General features: G+C 33.8%; 1 protein-coding gene across 3 annotated transcripts in view; it reads right to left on the bottom strand.

The window, feature by feature from the left end:
- Nucleotides 1-19297, bottom strand: part of Prkg1 (protein kinase cGMP-dependent 1) — a 1168403-nt gene that overhangs the window by 3088 nt on the left and 1146018 nt on the right. For all 3 annotated transcript variants that reach the window (XM_048807597.1, XM_048807595.1, XM_048807598.1), the window contains exons 11-17: nucleotides 17290-17429; nucleotides 16032-16121; nucleotides 7132-7273; nucleotides 5679-5842; nucleotides 2020-2142; nucleotides 1871-1933; nucleotides 589-655 (exon numbers count right to left, since the gene is read on the bottom strand). In XM_048807597.1, the coding sequence (XP_048663554.1) occupies nucleotides 589-655; nucleotides 1871-1933; nucleotides 2020-2142; nucleotides 5679-5842; nucleotides 7132-7273; nucleotides 16032-16121; nucleotides 17290-17429 (789 nt within the window). The remainder of the gene's footprint in view (nucleotides 1-588; nucleotides 656-1870; nucleotides 1934-2019; nucleotides 2143-5678; nucleotides 5843-7131; nucleotides 7274-16031; nucleotides 16122-17289; nucleotides 17430-19297) is intronic.

Below are 19297 nucleotides of genomic sequence, written 5' to 3'. Positions count from 1 at the left end.
TTTGTGACCCTCATTAAGTTGCTTAGGGCCTCACTAAATTGCTGAGGCTGGCCTTGAACTTGTGGTCCTCCTGCCTCAGCCTCTTGACTCACTGGGATTATAAGCAAGTGCCACCACACCTGGCTCTTTTTCTTTCAGAGCTTGATAGAGGAATGAAAGGACACGTTGTATCTGAGAGTGCTTCAAAGTCACATTGCGGGGCAGGGAGAACTACAGAGGCAGAAATGGAATGCTGGCCAAGAAATGACAGCCGCTGAACTGGTTGCTGCAGATTCACTTTGTGCTTCTGTTTACACATGCACATAGTTAGTCTTTACCATAGCAAAAATTAAATCATATTCATCAACACAGGCGACTGGTATGAAAGTGGAGAGTTACAAAAGATAAGGCTAAAACCCATCCATAGCAACCATCCCCAAAGTTATCTGTTTTGAAGTTGGGAGTTTAGAGTACTCCATCATTTTAATGGGGTACTTTGATAGCTTATTTAACCCATCACAGGGCAAAATTTGACAAATAACACTTTTTTTGTTGATGACATCAACACCAGAGAGCAGGTCACACAATTTCAGATGGAAACTCACTTACGCTTGGTATGATGGGAGGAGTCAAGGTGCCCTTCCTCAGACCTTCCCAGTTAAAGCCCTCAAACCATCTAGGAAAGGAAAAAACATCATCAGAGGCATAGTACCTTCTCTGGCGTCTTCCAGAACAACACGTAGGGTTTGTGTGCCCTAGAAAGCAATTAGGCTAATATCTTCCTGTGACAAAATGCTTTCTCTTGAATCATATGTTTTTCAATTATCTTATCTCATAAAAAGCATATTTTGAAAGTGTGATTGTCAAATTTGAACATCAACCGCTATGCAACTGTTTTTCTTGTCATTTCAGTCGTAATATCTGTATGACCTTGTTCCTCCATTGTCATTATAATTTATAAATGTCATAATATGATTGGCCCTGTGCCTTACTAGACTCTTTTATTTTAAGGAGATAGAGTCAGGTGATGAAGTGAGGACAGAAAATTAACTTTCCATCTCTGCCATTGATTCAGAGTGCAGCCTAAGCTAATTACCCTTTTCATAGTCCTCTATTTGTCTCTTCATATCCCAATTTCCTCACTTTTTTTTTTCCTTTTTAAGATAGAAAAAAGGTATTTTATATACAGCTTTTCTGTGAAAATAAGAACAACATACTGGCATAGGAAGGTGTTTTCCTTTTGTTCAATGAAGATGCCACCATTAGCAAATGTGTACACCGAATTCTTAATAGGCCTTCTAGATTTCAGATAGTTCAGTAAATAAGTTCCTTTGATAAAGATATGAATTTCTTGGGAGTGTCAGGTAAGCAGGCTAAGAGAAAAATCAGTCTATGTTTAGATTAGCTTTGGAACATCCAGCGAACCTGGATGTCACCTACATTTCAAAAAGGGTGTACTCTGTACTGCTTTCCTGTTATATTTAATTGGGAGATAGTTGGAAAAATATGTATTTTGGCTTTAATCTAAAAAACTTAGGTATGCTATAGTGGGAAACTTTGTTTTTAATATTCTAGTAGGGAGTAGAGTCCCTAAATTAAAAATAAACATTTTTTTTTTCCTTTGGGCCAGAGAGGAAAAAGAAATGCTAACTAGTGTGAGTTCAGAGCAACCGAATCAGTGAATTTGCTATAGCCACAGGGTTGTCACATATATCTAAGTACAGCTCAGGAGGAAGGGCCTTGGAAAGGCTAACCTGTCTCTACAAGCTCTTTGGCTGTTCCTGTAGGAGAGCTGTATCCCTTATACACCAATAACTCTAAACATATCAAAATACACCACCCGAACTGTCTGAACTCTGACACCTAAAAGTTATTAAGAAAGAGGACTTACTTGTGCTTTTGAATGTCTTTCACTCCGTTTTTCAAATTTCCTAATCTTTCCGACGGGTTGTCCCTGAAAGTAAAATAATCATTTTGTTAAGTAATCTAATTATTTCCACATTATGATCCTTTCAAAAACAATGTGTTTAAAACAATTACCTGCATAGTTTTTTGATTAAGTTAGCAGCATTTTTGGCAATCTTCTTTGGAAATTCTATCATGTCAATCCCCCTCAATATGATGTTATAGGTTTTCATAGGATCTGGGCCTGAGAAAGGTGGGCTGTGAGAATGAGAGCAAGACATGATCAGAGACATTATTTTTACTTTCTAAATAAGAATGGTGAAATTTATAAACTCCAAAAATGATACCAATTCTTATGTTGGGGCTTACATTAGTAGTGAAAACAAAAAGAAATTCAATTAGCAGCCAAACACTATGTAAGCCCTTGGCAAAAACCATAAATGGGTGAGGTTTCTCTGCTGTTCCCCTCATTTCTGTTTAGTGCAGGTGCCTAGCTTCTTGCTGTCCTTGGTCATTAAAAAACTATCCCTTAACTCTTTGGCCTTTTTCACGCCAATCAACTTTATCCAGGGTTTTTGTTTCTTTGAGAAGAAATCTTGTGGATTATTTTATTTTTGTACTACATGTTTATTAATAGAAGTTTAAACTATTTCCTTTTATTCGGTAGATGTAAAATAGAAGCCCATTTGCTTTTGTTGAGGGATGTGACGCTATCTGCCTCATTTTCTGTAATAATTATTTTCTGTTTACTTTAATATGTTATTAGCTGTAAGTCAATTTTAGTCACTTTTAAAATGAATAAACATGAGATGATGTTTAGTATTCTCTTAGAATTTAAAAAGTTTTGTGTGATGTTACAATTGAATATTCTCTTTCTTAGGAATTTTGATCTTTAGTTTAAAAAGTGAGGAAGACACAAATCTGGCATTTTTTATGAATTGAATGCATTTTAATTCATGATTTTGCTTTTATATTTATATGTTTATCTTAGATAAATAGAACCAATTTTTTAAAGAAGGCTTTTGTGGTTTTTCAGAAGTGATGCACATACAGTCTAAGATATTCAGGCAATATGTAAAACTTAAAATTACTTAAAAGAAAAAATTATCAAATACCCCAAATATTAATTATCAGCATTTGATTAACATAATTTTGTATTTTTATCTGTGTAGATGGAAAAACATGGATTATATTACACTTGATTTTGAAAAATATAGGCATTCAATTTACTTTGACTTTATTCAACTGAGGAGTAAAACTAGAAATATGGTAAGATTCAAATAGCAATTCTTCAATGACAATATAAATTCCTGAAAGTTTTCTCTAAAGTAAAGAAATTTATAAAAACTTTGAATTTATACTTTCTTTTTTTTTAAAATAACATGCTTCAGCTTTTCAAAACAATTAAGATTCCTAATTATAAATGATGAGGTATAAGTATACATATAGTTAGTTCTATTTTCCTCCTACTACTTCAACTTTGGTTGGTTTTGGTATTGTTTTAAGATTGTTAAAAATTATAAGACTTAAATTCTGTACAGTAATACAAATTTAAATTATTTCAACTAAATTCTAGTTTTTAATGCAAAACTCTCCATCGATCCTTTTTCTAGTTTTTCTGATCCTGAGTGCTTTATTTGGACTCATCTTTCTGTGGACTTGGTCATGTAGAAGTGTTTTTGAGAAATGTCTCAGTACATTATATGTTGCATTTGTATTTTAAGAATAAACTGTCTTGTCTTGATATAAATACTTGGGTTTATACCATAAAATTCTCCAAGAACTACATAATACTTGGTATATTATCTTTAAGCAATAAAGGTGTCTAGAAAAGGTACAGCAATTCTAATCCTCCTCACAGTCAACACCATACATGATGTAATTTTGATGGCAATATGATTATCTTTGTCACTGAATTTGGAAAATCATACTTGACACATTGTGGTGTTATTTTTCTGAAGGTTATATCATGATCACCAGATATCAAAAGTATACACTGAGGGGCCAGGGTTGTCACTCAGTGGTAGAGTGCTCACCTAGCATGTGTGTAGGACTTGAGTTCTATCCTCAGCACCACATAAAGATACATAAATAAAGGCATTGTGTCCATCTACAACTAAAAAAATATATTTAAAAAAGTATACACTGAGTCAAGTCTTTATGTGATAAATTTTCTATTATGCAATTAAGCATTTCCTTCCAATTTGTAATATCCTATTCACACATACAATTGTGCTTTTCTATTTCCATTGACTTCTACATCCTCTTTCTACAAAAATTTCTGGATCTTTACTTTTCCATTTTTCCAACCTATGTACTATCTCTACAGCTACACTTTTTTTCTTTTCATTCATTTTTTTTAACATTTAAAAAGTTTTATTTTTTAACTGATGCATAAAACATAAAAAGCATACATATTAATGGATTCCATATAATGTGTTGATACATGTATACTTTGCATCATACTTAAATTAGATTAGAAACATTTATCTCCACAAATGATTATCATTTATTTATAGTGAAAACTGTCAAAGTCCTTTATTGTAGCTTTCTGAAATGTGCAGCATAATATTGACATCTATAGTCACCCTACTGTGCAGTGGCACACCAGCACTTCTAACTCGTATCTAACTGTACCTTAGTACCCATTGATCAACCTCTCCCCATTCCATCACTACCCTGTACGGTTTCCAGCCTCTGATAACCACTGTTATTCACTCAATTTCTAAAAATCAAGTTTTCCAAATTCTACCCAGAAGTAAATCATACAATATTTGTCTCCCTGTGTTTGGTTCATTTCACTTAACATAATGACCTCCAGCTCCTTTCTATGCTGCTTGTGGCAAAAGTCAGTCTTTCATCCTTTAAAATGGTCAAACAAGTGTTCCATGGAGTATATGTACCACATTGTCTTTATCCACATATTAGCTGATGGATACTTAGGATAGTTCCATATTTGGGCTATTGTGAATAAGACTGCAATAAACAGAGGAGTGCAGATGTCCCTCAACAGACTGATTTCATATTCTTGGCTATATACCCAATAATGGGATTACAGGATCCTAGACTATAATTCTATTTTAAATTTTAAGGAAAGCCATGCCTATGATGCCCTTTCTTTTCCCTCTCTACATCTAAGTCCCAGTCTTCCTTTTAAAGGGTTGGCACTATAGGTCTTCAATTCTTGAAAAGCCTTCTGGACAAACGTAGTTCTCTACCAAACTCTGTGGGTCATAAGGCCCTTCCACTTTCTGTTCTTACTATATTTCGTAGTTATGTATTCACTTCTCTGTTAATGTTGGTCTTTGGGGAGCTTTTAATCTGTTTCATGCCATGTGATATTCCTAATGCCCATTTTGGTTGTTGTTGATTACAACATTATACAAATAGTCAGCAACACATTCACGTGTTGTGAATTCACACATTCACACACATATATAAAATTGCTAAGTAGTCCTCTTAATTCTATGTTAACCCTTGAAATTTTAAGATTATCATTTCCCTTGCTTCATTGTCAGCTACAAGATTAGACTCAAAATCTCAAATTAAGACACTGGCTCCTTCTACATTCACATACGTATAAGGACTTAGCAATAATGAGACTAAAAATTGGAATCGATTTGGTTGTCTTCATTGGATGTATTTTAGATCTTTGTGAATTGTCATTAGCATAAATAATTAAAGTGTGAGATATGCTGAAATCTACCTAGATGGACTAATCACAGTGACAAAGTCAGGAATGTAAAATTGTATGTGGTCTATTTTTACTAGCAGTTCCCTATAAATGTCCATACCTGCCAGTCAGAAGTTCATACATTAGAATTCCCAATGACCAATAGTCAGCTGAAATGTCATGACCTTTGTTTAAGATGATCTCTGGGGCTACATACTCTGGAGTCCCACAAAAAGTCCATGTTTTCTTTCCAAATCCTATTTTCTTTGCAAAGCCAAAATCAACCTTAAAAAGAGAGAAAGATAAGATAGTAAGCCACTTATGATTAGGTTGTAATGCAATAAATTATTTTGCTGAATCATGAAAATAAAAAATAACAGATCCAGGCTATTATAATTTTCTTTTCTAAAAGGAATCTTGTATCCTGCAAACAATATTACCCTGATTGAACCCTGTTGCAGTGTGAAAAGTTGGACCCGAATATTGAATTATATTCACATCATTAATAAGAAAAGCAAACTTTCTTTCCTGAAGACTTTTTCATTTTTCCCTAATTTTATGCCACCAGACGTTGTGGCATAAAGAAAAAATTTCCTCTTTCCTCAAAAACATTAGAAATCCAAGTGCTCCTACCCAACATCTTTCCCAGAATATACTGATTTATGCTGGACTTTATGCAATTGACAATTTAATTAATATTAATTATTTGAGAAGGCACGTTATCATTGAAAGAAATAGTCCTGGGTTCTATGCTCAGCACCACATAAACAAATAAAGGTATTGTGTCCATCTACAACTAAAAAAAAATATTAAAAAGTATACACGAATCTGCCCCTGGTAAACATGAATAAAATAAGAGTGGAACCTTATTTTTTCAAGAAACCTTTTAAAAGAGGAGCTGCAAATGCAGAAAATCTATTTCTTTTCTAAAACAATTTGGATGTCACCTTAAATAATTAACTGTATTGATTTGATTTCTTTAAGAACCATATGTTATATAAAAATCCCAAAAGCTTAAAAATGGAATCAGGCACTGACAGATCCAAGACCCAGAAAATTTGTACATTTTAAAATAGGAGAACTTCCATTCTACAGTAAATCTTTAGAACTTTTGACATTATCATTATTATCATCATCATCATCACCTGAGAACATTATTGGCAGAGTTCAATTTTTACCATTAGCATTTTTCTTAAATAAATACTATTAAAATGGTTCACAGTTGACTATATTATAAATGTGCCTTGCCTGTGGATGGCAGAATTCTGACTAGGAAAAATAACCTATAAGCTCTTTTAGGTCTATGAACATGCACCAGGAATAGTGTTTCCTAACGCTTGTCAAAAAGCATGTTTTGCCAGAGTAGTATCTGAAACTTAGACAACATAATTTCTTATAACTTTAACATAATTTGAAAATATATTTAGTTGAAAACTCTAATGCTAAATCCTTCTTTTAAGAAAAGTTGTAACACTGTAGTGGAAACCAGATTTTAATGTTAGCAAACAAAGACAGTTTTATAAATGGATATTTTAAAACTTTCAGAACAGAACCCATGTATGAAAAGCACTGACCAGTTTGGCATAACCTCGATGATCTAGGATGAGATTTTCTGGCTTGAGGTCCCTGTAAATGATTCCTTTGGAATGCAGATAGGCAAAAGCTTCCACCACACATGCTGTGTAAAATCTGGTTGTAGAATCTTCAAATGAACCTCTGAGACACAGACAATGAAATGAAAAGTGTATAAAAGTTAGTTTCTCTAATAAGGTTAATTTTCCTTCTCATTTCGCTATATTCCTGGGCCAAAATTTAGCCCAGAGACCAAAGTCTGCCTATCTAAATGTCCTATAAGTGCCATTCATTCCACTGGGTTTTCTAAAGCATTTCAGGATCAAGCCAAGAGATTTTCTGTCCTTATGTGTGGGATAGTAAAAATCTAACTTCCTGAAAGGGATCAAGAAGAGTTCAAGTACATTCCAGGTTTCAGGTATGTGGCGGCTTCCTCTTAACAGCCCACCACAATCCACACAGGAACAGAGTTTCAGCAGTAGGCAGGGAAGAGAGTCAGTTCAATTTTAGAGTTTATCTACCACACATATGCTTCTTAAAGGAGTAGTTTAAGGATTTATTCCTATGTACTTTTAAAGAGCTTGTTTCTCAGTCTTTCTAAACATTGTAGATATAGTTCATGAGAATGCAAAATAAATAAAATTAAATTAAAAAGCTCATGTTTTTAAAGAACCATGTTGGAATCGGCTTCAATGAGCTCTGCTTTCAAAAATTCTGTCATCAGGACAAAAGTTTCCTACACTACAGCCTTCTTATTAGTAGGAGGAGATGGAGCTAAAAGACAATTTGGAAAAAAAGGTAACTAAAAGGGAATATTCAATTGATTATAATTTTTAGCAAGAAAATTCTGTCTCTTGTCTCTGTATGTAGAAGTGCATGTAAAACCTAAAATATACAACCACATCTGTGTCTATATATAGATTGACAGAATGAAATAATAAAGGAAAAACAAAACAAAAAAAAAACCCTTGACATCTAAGGTTGATTCCTTGATTCTACATCAGAATCTTCCTACTTTAGCTGTTTTTTCATGGAACAACTTAAAAAATAAACTTCCTTTTTGCAGTAGTAAGCTCAATTTAAGAACTGTGTAATTCAAGAAAAAACTCAAAGTGGCTCAAAGACATAGATAGGAATTAGACCAGAAACCCTGCATCTGTCAGAAGAAAATGTAGGCCCAACACTCCCAACATATTGACTCAGGAACTGACTTCCTTAACAAGACTCTGAAAGTGGAAGAAGTAAAATAAAAAATCAATAAATGAGATGGTATCAAACTAAAAAGCTTCTTCATAGCAAAGGAAAGAATCAAAAGCATGAAGAGGGAGTCTACAGAACGTGAAATAAACCTCTGCCATCTGCACCTCAGGGCATTAATACCCAGGATGTAGAAAGAACTCAAAAACTTTAACATCAAAAACAAACAAACATGGGCTGGGATGTGGCTCAAGTGGTAGCGTGCTTGCCTGGCATGCGTGCCGCCCGGGTTCGATCCTCAGCACCACATGTTGTGTCCGCCGATAACTAAAAAATAAATATTAAAATTCTTTCTCTCTCTCTCCCTTACTCTCTCTTTAAAAAAAAAATATTAAAAAAAAAATCAAACAAACAAACAAACTTCCTGAAAGGGATCAAGAAGAGTTCAAGCACCCCAATCAATAAATGTGCAAAGGAACTTAACAGATACTTCTCAAAAGAAGAAATATGAGTGGTCAAAAAATACATGAAAAAAATGTTCAAATCTCTAGCAATCAGAGAAATGCAAATTAAAACTACACTAAGATTTCCAGTCAGAATGGCAATTAACAAGAATACAAGTAACAATAAATGTTGGTTAGGAAATGGGGGAAAAGGTGCACTCACACACTGTTGGTGGGACTACAAACTGGTACAACCACTCTGGAAAGTATTATGGAGATTCCTAAGAAAACTAGGAATGAACCACCATTTGACCCAGATATTCCTCCAAAGGAGTTAAAATCACTACACTACAGGGACACAGCCACATCAATGTTTATAGCAGCACAATTCACAATAGCTAAGCTATATGACCAACCTAGGTGCAAAGGTGGCATATATACAAAATAGAATATTACTCAGCCATAAAGAAGAATGACTTTATGACATTTGACAGTAAGTGGATGGATTTGAAGACTGTCATGTTAGGTGAAATAAGCAATTCATCAAAACCAGAGGTTGAATGTTTTCATGAATTTGTGATAGCTAATCCACAATAAGGGAGGGGGTAGAAATTCGGTAGATTAGATAAAGAAGGGAAGAGGGATAGGAAAGGAAAGACAGTGGAATGAATCTGACATAATTTTCCTAAGTACATGCATGAATATGCCACAGTGAATCTCAACATTGAGTACTTCCATGAGAAATTAATTAAAAACATAACTGTGAGTAAATGGCAGAAAGATCAATAGAGGGAAGGGAATAGGAAGTGGGGAAAGGGAAGGAGGAGAGGTACTAGGGTCTGAACTAGAACATGATATATTGCATGCTTTTATTATTATGTCATAAAAGATTCTACTGTCACTTATAACTAAAAATAACCAATAAAAATGAGTATGAACACCAGTTCTTGAGATGGCTGGGTTGGAACACAAGCAACAAGCCCAGAGATAGCTTGAGGTACTTTGCAATGAACAGTAGGCAGCAGCTTGCTCTGTTTGCATTTTGGTGACATTTACTTCTTTGTCAAAATTGAAGACAGAAATCTAACAAACTGGGCGGTGAAATATGAATACTTTTTTTTTCCCAAATTTATCAGTGAATCCAAGGCTATAGCAGCCACCTTTCAGGTCATTTTTCAGAAGTAGTGTGTTTCTTCCAATTATTCATGTCCCTTGAATTGTCACTGAAATAATCAGCTTTTTTCTCAAAGAAATATCAAATATATATATATTTGTAAGCATGGTGATATCCACTCCTCTCAATCATTACTAGGATTTTAGCCATAAGTACCAAGATTCTTGAATCTCTTATTAAGGATATCTGAATGGAACTATTGTGGATTTATGAGGGTAAGAGAAAGTTTCTTGGAGAAACCCTGCATCTGTAATAGGAACTGAGTGGTAATTTTTAAGCTGCAATTGTCCTCTGACTTATACTATCCTTGGCAGAGCTAAGACTATATAATCCCAGTTACTGAGAAAGGAATTACAGTATTGCCTTGAAACCTCATTCTTTGCCCATAATTAAGTTAAATGTGTTTGTCTGTCAAGAACAGTACCTTTCCGTAAATAGGAGAGATTATTTGTTTACATGGTAAACTTGTTTATTTTTTAAACACACATCTTAATCTATACTGAATATGAGCTCAGTCCCTCCTCAGTGGAAAGCATTGCAAAGAAAAACAAAACAAAATTGTACATGGAATAGAGTCTGGTTAAATTTTGTAGTATGTCTTGTTTTAATCCACAAATGGGTTATTTCCTGACATCAAGGCTAACTGTGATTTCAGTGGGCCTTTTTGAAGGATTACGAATTCTTGACTACTGTTTGAAGAAGAAATTATTTCTGCAGTTGTGACTCTGGACATTTCTCCGCTGTCCTTAATATCAGCCTTTAATGGACCCCAATTACAAATGTATTTTTATTGTTGTAATGACAGAAGATATGGGACAGTTTACTTTTTCACGAAATCTCTGCAGAAATGTATGCTTATATTCTGAATAAGCTGGTCATTAACAGAAAGATGAAAAAATTCTAGTACACACTCAGGTTTGGGGGAGGAGGCTGTAGGTTAGAAATATGGACTTGGGCTCAACATTAGGTTTCATTTACTGTTTCTTTTTCTTTTTTAAAATTTATTGGTTCTTTTTAAATATACATTTAGAATTCATTTTGATATAATTATAAAAGCCTGGGCACTTACGGTTGATCTTCAGTAACTACATATTTCATTGAGTTTCAGTGTTCTCCTTTGCACTATGTTGCTAATAATAGTTATTGCCTCATTTGTGTTGTTGTGAGGATTCAAAAATTAATACCTACATGTATTTGGATAAGTGCCTAGCATACAAGTGGTACTCAATAAATATTTCACTATAACTGAACACCAAAATTCTTCTTTGGCAACTGTATCTTAAACTAGGAAAATTAGCCCATGTCATAGAGGATAACAGGTCGAAAGTCTTTGGTTGTGGGTGGTGAGGAATTTGCCACACTAACTCTCACTGTTAGTGAAATGCTTCTCACTGCCATGAATCAGCTCTGCAGAAATCTCTGCTAAATCTATTCTTTCCATTTCCCAATATTTCTCACAAAAATTACCCTCATGTTGCCTGCCAATCCAAATCCTCCCTTTTTCTCCATGAAGTTAACTGACCGAAATTCATACATCTTTTGTCATCAATTCCCCAAAGCCTATTTTCAGGTTTCTTTGTTCCTGAGCCAATTTGGAGGGTCTTAGAATGTTGGTTTCTATTTCTTCAAAAGACTGTACCAAGTATCTCCCATACACAGATATATTTGTAACATATTTTAAAAACTAAATGATGACCTTGAAAAGTCAACACAGTATACACATGCAAAGTGTTTATCAGCAACACATTGTTTCATCACTAAATACTTGATATATGAAATTTGAGAATTTAAAAATATACATCTTGAGGGCAGTCACAAAGCATAACATTAGGGTGACTCAGAAGGAAAAATTACTATTAGAATTGGAAATGACAATGTAAATTTGATCTAAAATAGAAGTGAAAGCTTGTTTAATCAACAATTTAGAGAGTTGCTTAAAAAATAAATTGCTTGACCTAGATAGCTCTTTGAAGTTAAAAAAAAAAATTGTGCCTTGACATCTGTAACATTTCATGAAAAGTAAGGGATAGATTCTTGTGCCTTTTTGGAAATGGGTGGTTGTTTTTGCTAAATGATAGTAGATAACAGTTTGAGAAAATTAGAGGGTTATATGTATGTATTGACAAACTCAAATTAAAATTTAATCACAGTGTTTAATCATCTTGTCATAAACTGAGTCCTGAGACATCAGACATCAGAATATAACAAAGACAAAATATCTCTTGTCAAAAGTGACTAGGATACATTGACTAGTGGCAACAATCATTAATGGCTATATAAGTCTAAAGTGTGTCGCAATCTGTGAAGCTTATTGCCAATAGTAAAGTTAGGGAGACAAAATATGATGAAGAGAGACTCATTTCTTTTGACATACATTCAATCTAAGCCATCTATTAGGTCATTAAAAATGAAATTTAAATAATTATCTTACACAATATAGACAGAAATAAAAAGAATGGACATAAAAATACTTGTTAACTTGTGGGATTATAAATTATATCTAGGAAAACATATGAATAGAAAGTGAGATTCTGTGAAATTTGAAAAATATAGTTTCTGAAGTAATTATCTAAGATATTCAGTAGAAAAATTAACATTAAAATTCTAATAAAATATATTCGGATGTTAAATTTCACTGGATTAAAATTTTATTAATATATTAAAATTTTATACTATTAAAACTAATATTGATATTATGAATATGCTAACATATACTGAATATTAATATATGTATTTATATATTTATTTATCATATTAACCAATTACATTTTTAAAAAGTTGCAGAGGTTGCCAATTCTTTGTTGAGAAGGAAGACAAATAAAATATAATTTGTCTCCAAAACTTATTGGAGACAAAAAGTCACCAACTAGAAGATAAAATGTTACAAATATTAAACCATGGAAATAGTAGAAACAGTTAACATTTTAGTAGTATAGCTCAAGCCTCAAAATAAAAAAAATTCATTTAATAGTCCTCAAATTCTATTCATACATTAATATCATTTTAATTCTCATTTCTTGACAACAAATGAAGAACTGTTCTGTGTTCCTTTTCTATGCTGATGAGAAGAAAGAGAAAAGCAGTAAATAGTCATCTCAGCTGAAGGTAGGAGAAGGAGGGTGTCTGAGACTTCCGATGCAAAATCTCAAGCTCAGAGATGTTTCATGGCAGGAAGGAATGTGGTCTTGTAAGCTTTCCTTCAAATGAATCCCAATTTTCTTCAAGTCTTTTAAAGATAGCTTCTCCCTCACCAATACTTCCTTGCCCACAAGGGGAAAACTGTTGAGAGCCACAGCCCAGTCAGAATGATGCCTGGCATTTGCCAGAGGGAATGGTTGAAAGGTGACCGCCAGCGAACCATTGAGATGATGATTTGAGTTAAGCTATATATAATTGCTGTGATGCTGGATTGATTGTATTGTATATTTGACCTTTACTGTCGGGCAATAGGGCAGCTCTTGCTGCCTCGGTCGCCCTACTTTGGAGTTCCCTTGAGTTCTTGAGGGGGATCGGGGAGATTGGAGGGAGCCCGGTGGAGGGAGTGTGTTCACGTGTGGTGTGTGCAGTGCCAGTGAGATGAGAATAAAGAGTTGCTGTTTGAATCTACAAGGCTTTGTGGCAGCTCAGTTATTTGTGCCCAGCCAGACTGCGGCAGAAAACTGAATGAATTGAACTGAACAAGGCGAGGTTTTTGATTTGTTTGTTTTTATTACAGATATTTTCATATGCACTGTGACTAATAGCATAGGAGCATAATCTTTTGCTTGCCATTTTTTTGGTTTGTTTCTTTTTAACAATTTTTAGTCCCAATTTAAACAAACAGAATCAATGGCAATATTAACTGAAGTCTGGATGCCCTAAATTATTCTTTTCTTACCAGCAATGGAAAAGAAAAAGGAAGGCCATGTAGAATAGAAGCAGTAAGGCTATAGGTATTCTTACAAAAGAAAGTTGGCAGGGACGATGATTCTGAGTCATTTTACATGTACCAGTTCCATTGCTTTTAAGGTTGAAGCTCCAGCATTTCTGAATCTTTGGGAAGAATCAAGTAGCCCCTAGTTCTCTGGATCTAGCCTCTTCACAGGGTATTAAGTGCATTGGGGGACTCAGCAACGTTGTACCCAAAACTTAATGATGATGGGGAAGGAAGAAGGAAGGCCCAGAAAGCAGCCTGGTGGAGGGAGAGAAATAGGACTCCATTCCTATTTTCCCACCATCCACTCACCCAAGGAAGTTGCTACTTCACAGTGTCCTTATTTACCCCAACAAATCAAAATGTATCTCACTCAGAAGGCATGACTGGAGTTGATTATCAAGTGGAATACAAAAATTAAGTTATGTAGGGAAATAAATGAAATAACATTCATTTGGAAAAGTGATGACGGTGCCTGTTTCAGGTCTCATGAGAGGACTGCACACATAGTTTTATCATGATTTTTGTTGTCTTGTTGGTAATGGAACTTAAGAAGTTTTAAAAAAATGTTATGGGAATAGAGCTGGTCCTTTCTCTGTATAGCTTATTATTTGCTTTCCTATGTAATTCCAATTGAAAATCTCATCCAACTCTAATTATAAAAAAAAAAAAATAGGGGAGAGATTTTAAGTAAATAAATAGACTGAAGTGTCAGATCAAACATAAACTGTAGAACCATATTAAAATATACCAGCTATTAATTCACAAATCAAAATATTAACTTAGTGAAATAGTCTGCAGATTCTGAGGAGTGGAACTACATCTGCTTTATTTATTGAAGTATCCCCAGCCTCTGTCACAATGCCTGGGATATAATCTGTCTTCAAATATGAATTCAAATGTTAATATGCTCTAATAAAATAGCTTAGTACAGATATTAAACTGATCCCTAATGTTAATATACTGAAATCCCTTATATGCTTTCTTACCTATTCCCTTATTTACTTTTTTAAGAAATCAAACAAAACACTAGTATAATAGAATGCAATATGGTAAAACCAAATCCATTTGACATATGTAAGTAAGGTCAAGGAAATAAAAGAACTGAAAGAGCATGTTGTACAAAGATATGAAAGTACTATGAGAATGCCCTTAGGAATGAGAATTTAAATTGAGAGTTTATAAAGAGCTACTTGTTCTATACCAGGATATCTACAAAGTAACAAATGTCAAAAAAAATTACATGGTCCCTGGGAACATCAGGGCTATCTACAGATAAGTTTTAGAAAGATGTCACCCACCAGAGAGTCTGAGGAGCAGGACTGAAATAATAAGGAAAAGAGAGATGTCTAAATGTGAAAGTTTTAAGGAGCAAAGATGACTTTGGCAAGTCCAGTAGATCGTTTATAGGAAATAACTGAAAGAGTATTCATAGGAAAGTAAAATTTGATCTCTTTTATTTGAAAAAAAAAGATAGGTAGTGACATTCTGAGATATTTTATAGGATAGTTTTAAAAAAGATAATTTGCTACTTATATAAATATGAGATGAAAAATTGAGATATAATGAATTTTAATAATTAAAAGAAACAAGCACTATTGAGACAAACTTTACTTTCCCTGGAAGGGTAGAAAAGTAAAACCAAGTCAGATTGTTTACATGAACTGTTATTAATAAAGGATTCATTTGTCCGTAAGATCAGCAAAGTCTAAAAGAGATGACTAGAAACTTGTATTAATTTTGAAGAGCAATAAATTGAAAAAAAAGTTTGTAGTGCCATGAAAGGCAGATTGCCCATATGAAAAAGTGAATTCAAACTATAATCATAAAATGTCTGTAATTATTTTCAAGTTAAAGCAATGTGTTAATTCCAGGTATAGAGATTTCTGATTCTGACACTCATGCTAAGCTGAGATCTGTGTATGTGCTTTTCTAAGTGTCTTTTTTATGGTAGACTAAGCCTATATCATTATTTTCATAGTGAATTTTATATGTATTATAATAAATTATACATGTATAGTGGATTGTACCTTTTGTTTAACTTATATTTTAGAATATAAATATATGTAAAATGTAAATGTAATCTTTATACTTTATAATAATGGACTGTTCTTATAGATCATCAGGGGCAACTATGTTTTTAGATACACAATAGAATTTTCTTAAATCTCCTACCTATCCCTGAGAATGGTCCAGAGCTCTCCACCTAGGCAAACTTCCATCAACATATACAAATATTTGCTGTCCTTAAATGTTCTGTATAGCCTGTGAATTACAAATAAGAAAGTAAAGGTTATGAACACTATAGTGTTTTAAACACATTTAAAGTTTTTAAGTTTTAAGAAATTAGTTTTTCCTTTATTTTCTTTTAATTGACACGTACTAATTTTACATATTTATGTGGTTCAGTACATACTTCAATACATATTTACCCTATTTCATAATCACATCAGAATATTCAGCATATCTATTGCCTCACATATTTATTGTATAAAGTTAGAATTAGGAGGAATAGTTCTGGTGCTCCTCTGGAGTGTAGGGAACTAAGGCTGCTATTGTATTGAATATTTCAAAATAACTAAAAGAGTTTGATTGTTTTTATCACAAAAGTCTGCACATTTATGAGTGACTAAATTATAGTTTGTTGATACTGCCATGCTTAAAATTTTATCAGAAGAAATGAAAGAGAATTAAGTCCACAATCTGGGAAGAGGATCCAAGGGCAAGTGACTTACACACCATGGGGCCATGTAGCTCCCTTGTGGTGGATCAGTTCAAATTATTGCGGACAAGAAGGCTTCATGGGATTCTATAGAGTCCAATTTGGATGATGTATCTGGCTTGGACTCATTAGCAGAAACTTTTAATGGGCATAAACATGCAGTGTGTATGGATATAAGTATGGATATAAAGTAGATCAAATTTTATATATAATGTATGAATTTCATGTGGTATTCACTTAAATTCATATTATACCTTATCTTGTATAAATGCCATGGCAAGTTAAGTACAAAAGCTTCTTCTACATATATTAAAAAACCCTCCCAATTATCCTATTATTAGTGTTTGTGAAATATTGAGGTGGAAGAATCAGTTGTCATTTCATTAAAAAAAACTTCCAAAAATTAAGTTAAACAGCTTGATTTTTGACATTTTGTCTTTTAAGCACCAGAGGTCTATGTACCATTGTAGGTAACAGGACGAAAATGAAATCTTAGAAATTGATACCTCCTTTGGGAAAAGCACATCTTTTTAGAGAATCTGATTCTCTTAAAAAAAAAAAAAAATGAAAAGAATAGAATCAAAACTTTATATTTTTTTAATTAAACAAAACTTTAAATTCCTTTATGCAAATGAGATGTGTGAAGGGTGAGCACAAGCGGCAGAGGATCTGTGGTTGATTTGCCACTGGAGTTGGTGCTGGGACATTTACCTCACTATGAAGTCGGAATGAGCCCCCTGCATGATATGCTTCTCTGAGCGGATGTGCTCCTGCTGTCTGGTATCCACAATGTGGCGTTTCTTGAGAATCTTCATTGCAAATGTTTTGGATTCTTCACTTTTCAACTGGACCTTAAAGAAAGGCAGAAGAGAAAAGAGAAGAGAAGTCTAAAGATCTAATACAACAGAGTGCACTGTTATCCTGAAATGAACAGGTACATGGGGCACTCATAGCCTAAGTTTAAAGCCCACAGTGCACAACCATTGTTTAGCCTCATTGCATTGGATGAGTTTTTGCATACTTGATTCCAAGCTGATTTTGTGCCCACATGGATTAGAAGAAAAATATACTTGTCATTGTTTCATTTCATGAAATGTGTTTGGATATATTTTATAGTTTTTTCCTTTCAATCAAAAAAATTTCTTCTCTAATTTTACTTCAATCTTTATAGCAAATGTAGGACCATATGAATCTTTGTGCTCATTGTTCTTAGTCCTAATTTACAAACATTTTTAGAATCATTAAATTCAATGACCTTTGTCTGTGCTGAGACTGCAGATATATACACTGTACTGTTATTTCTTCTTTAAAAAAAAAAATCTCTCAATCTTTCCCCTTCTTGTCAAAAAGGAAAAAAAAAAGTAAACAAAATTTCTAAAAATTTGGAAAATTCTTTTTTTCTTTCCAATATGCCTTATAACTTAAGTCTCTTTTGATATCAAATCTTACTCCTTGGTTTCATTAATTGGAGAGATCTAAGCTAAGATTTAATGTCACGGAGGTACCAAGACCTCTATGGTAGCCCTCATAGCTCCCAGTGGATCTGGAGGAGTCTTGGTATCTCCAAGTACTATACCTCAGACAGGCTGCTGGTCTCTGTTCACTTTTACAAGAAGTTAAACAAGGTGACTTATAAGGAAAGGAAGAGAGATAACTGAGCTAATTACTTAATAGCAATACAAAGGAGCTATCATCAAGTGCTCTTGAGCAGCAGAATCCTCAATGCAATACTCAGTGGCCCACATCTTAACAATCTAATGAAAGTTTTGGGGAAATAAACATGGCAAGCTGATTTTGATTTTCAGCTGAAGTATAGCCCTCCCCCTTTTAGCTGTGAATTATGTATGGCTTTCATCTGCAGGGATAGTGAAGTTCTTAAGTGCCCTGTCTATGCCTGTGGGTACAGACTGAATTCAACTTGAGAATACATTCATGTGGAAAGTTCCTTAGGAAGGAGCATGAGGATTCTTCAAATAAATGAGTTTCAGTTTGCTGTTACCATTTGTGAATCTATGTGACAGGTTAGAGAAAAAGTGGATATTTGAAAATGCCACTAACACATAAAGGCCCTCTACTGTGTGTGCGAAACTCTTCAGGATAATGGAGTAGTGTGCTACAAATGGATTCAGTTGCAGTTCATAATAAAACAAAATATTAAAACCCACTTATAAAAGGAATCAAATAGGGAAGATGGAATAGCAAATGAGCTATATCAGAGGTACTAAAATTCAGAAGGGAAAGAGAGTCACATTCCCTCTTCAGAGTCACACCCAGTTAAACCACTTGCATAGACTAAATGCCTACTTTTAAAATTATCTCTTTATTGACAACTAAGGTTTTTCACTTGTACATAGGGAAGAGGAAAGAAGTCTGCTTTTATGGTCATAGGTCAGGACTTAATTTCTGACTCCAGTTAGTCACTCTTGGGCTAGTTGCTTAACTCCTCTAAGCTCCAGTTTTTTGCTGAAGATAATACCAGCTACTGTACAGAGTTACCAGGGCCTTAAACAAAATGGTACCACTGAATGAGCATTGTTTGATGATCTCTCTGCTTGTACTCTGGCCTTAACTGGAAATTTTGCTTTTTAAGATATTCCTTTTACAACATTGTCACTATCAAAAAAATTTGGAAACTATATGTCCATTAATAGGAGTATGGAAAATTAATTATGATAAGCTAGAATTGCAATTAAAAATTTGAAAAAATAGTATATATATA

This window comes from Marmota marmota, unplaced genomic scaffold (assembly GCF_001458135.2).
Source record: "Marmota marmota marmota unplaced genomic scaffold, marMar, whole genome shotgun sequence".
Lineage (NCBI taxonomy): Eukaryota > Metazoa > Chordata > Mammalia > Rodentia > Sciuridae > Marmota > Marmota marmota.
This window is presented reverse-complemented; position numbering and strand designations above follow the sequence as displayed.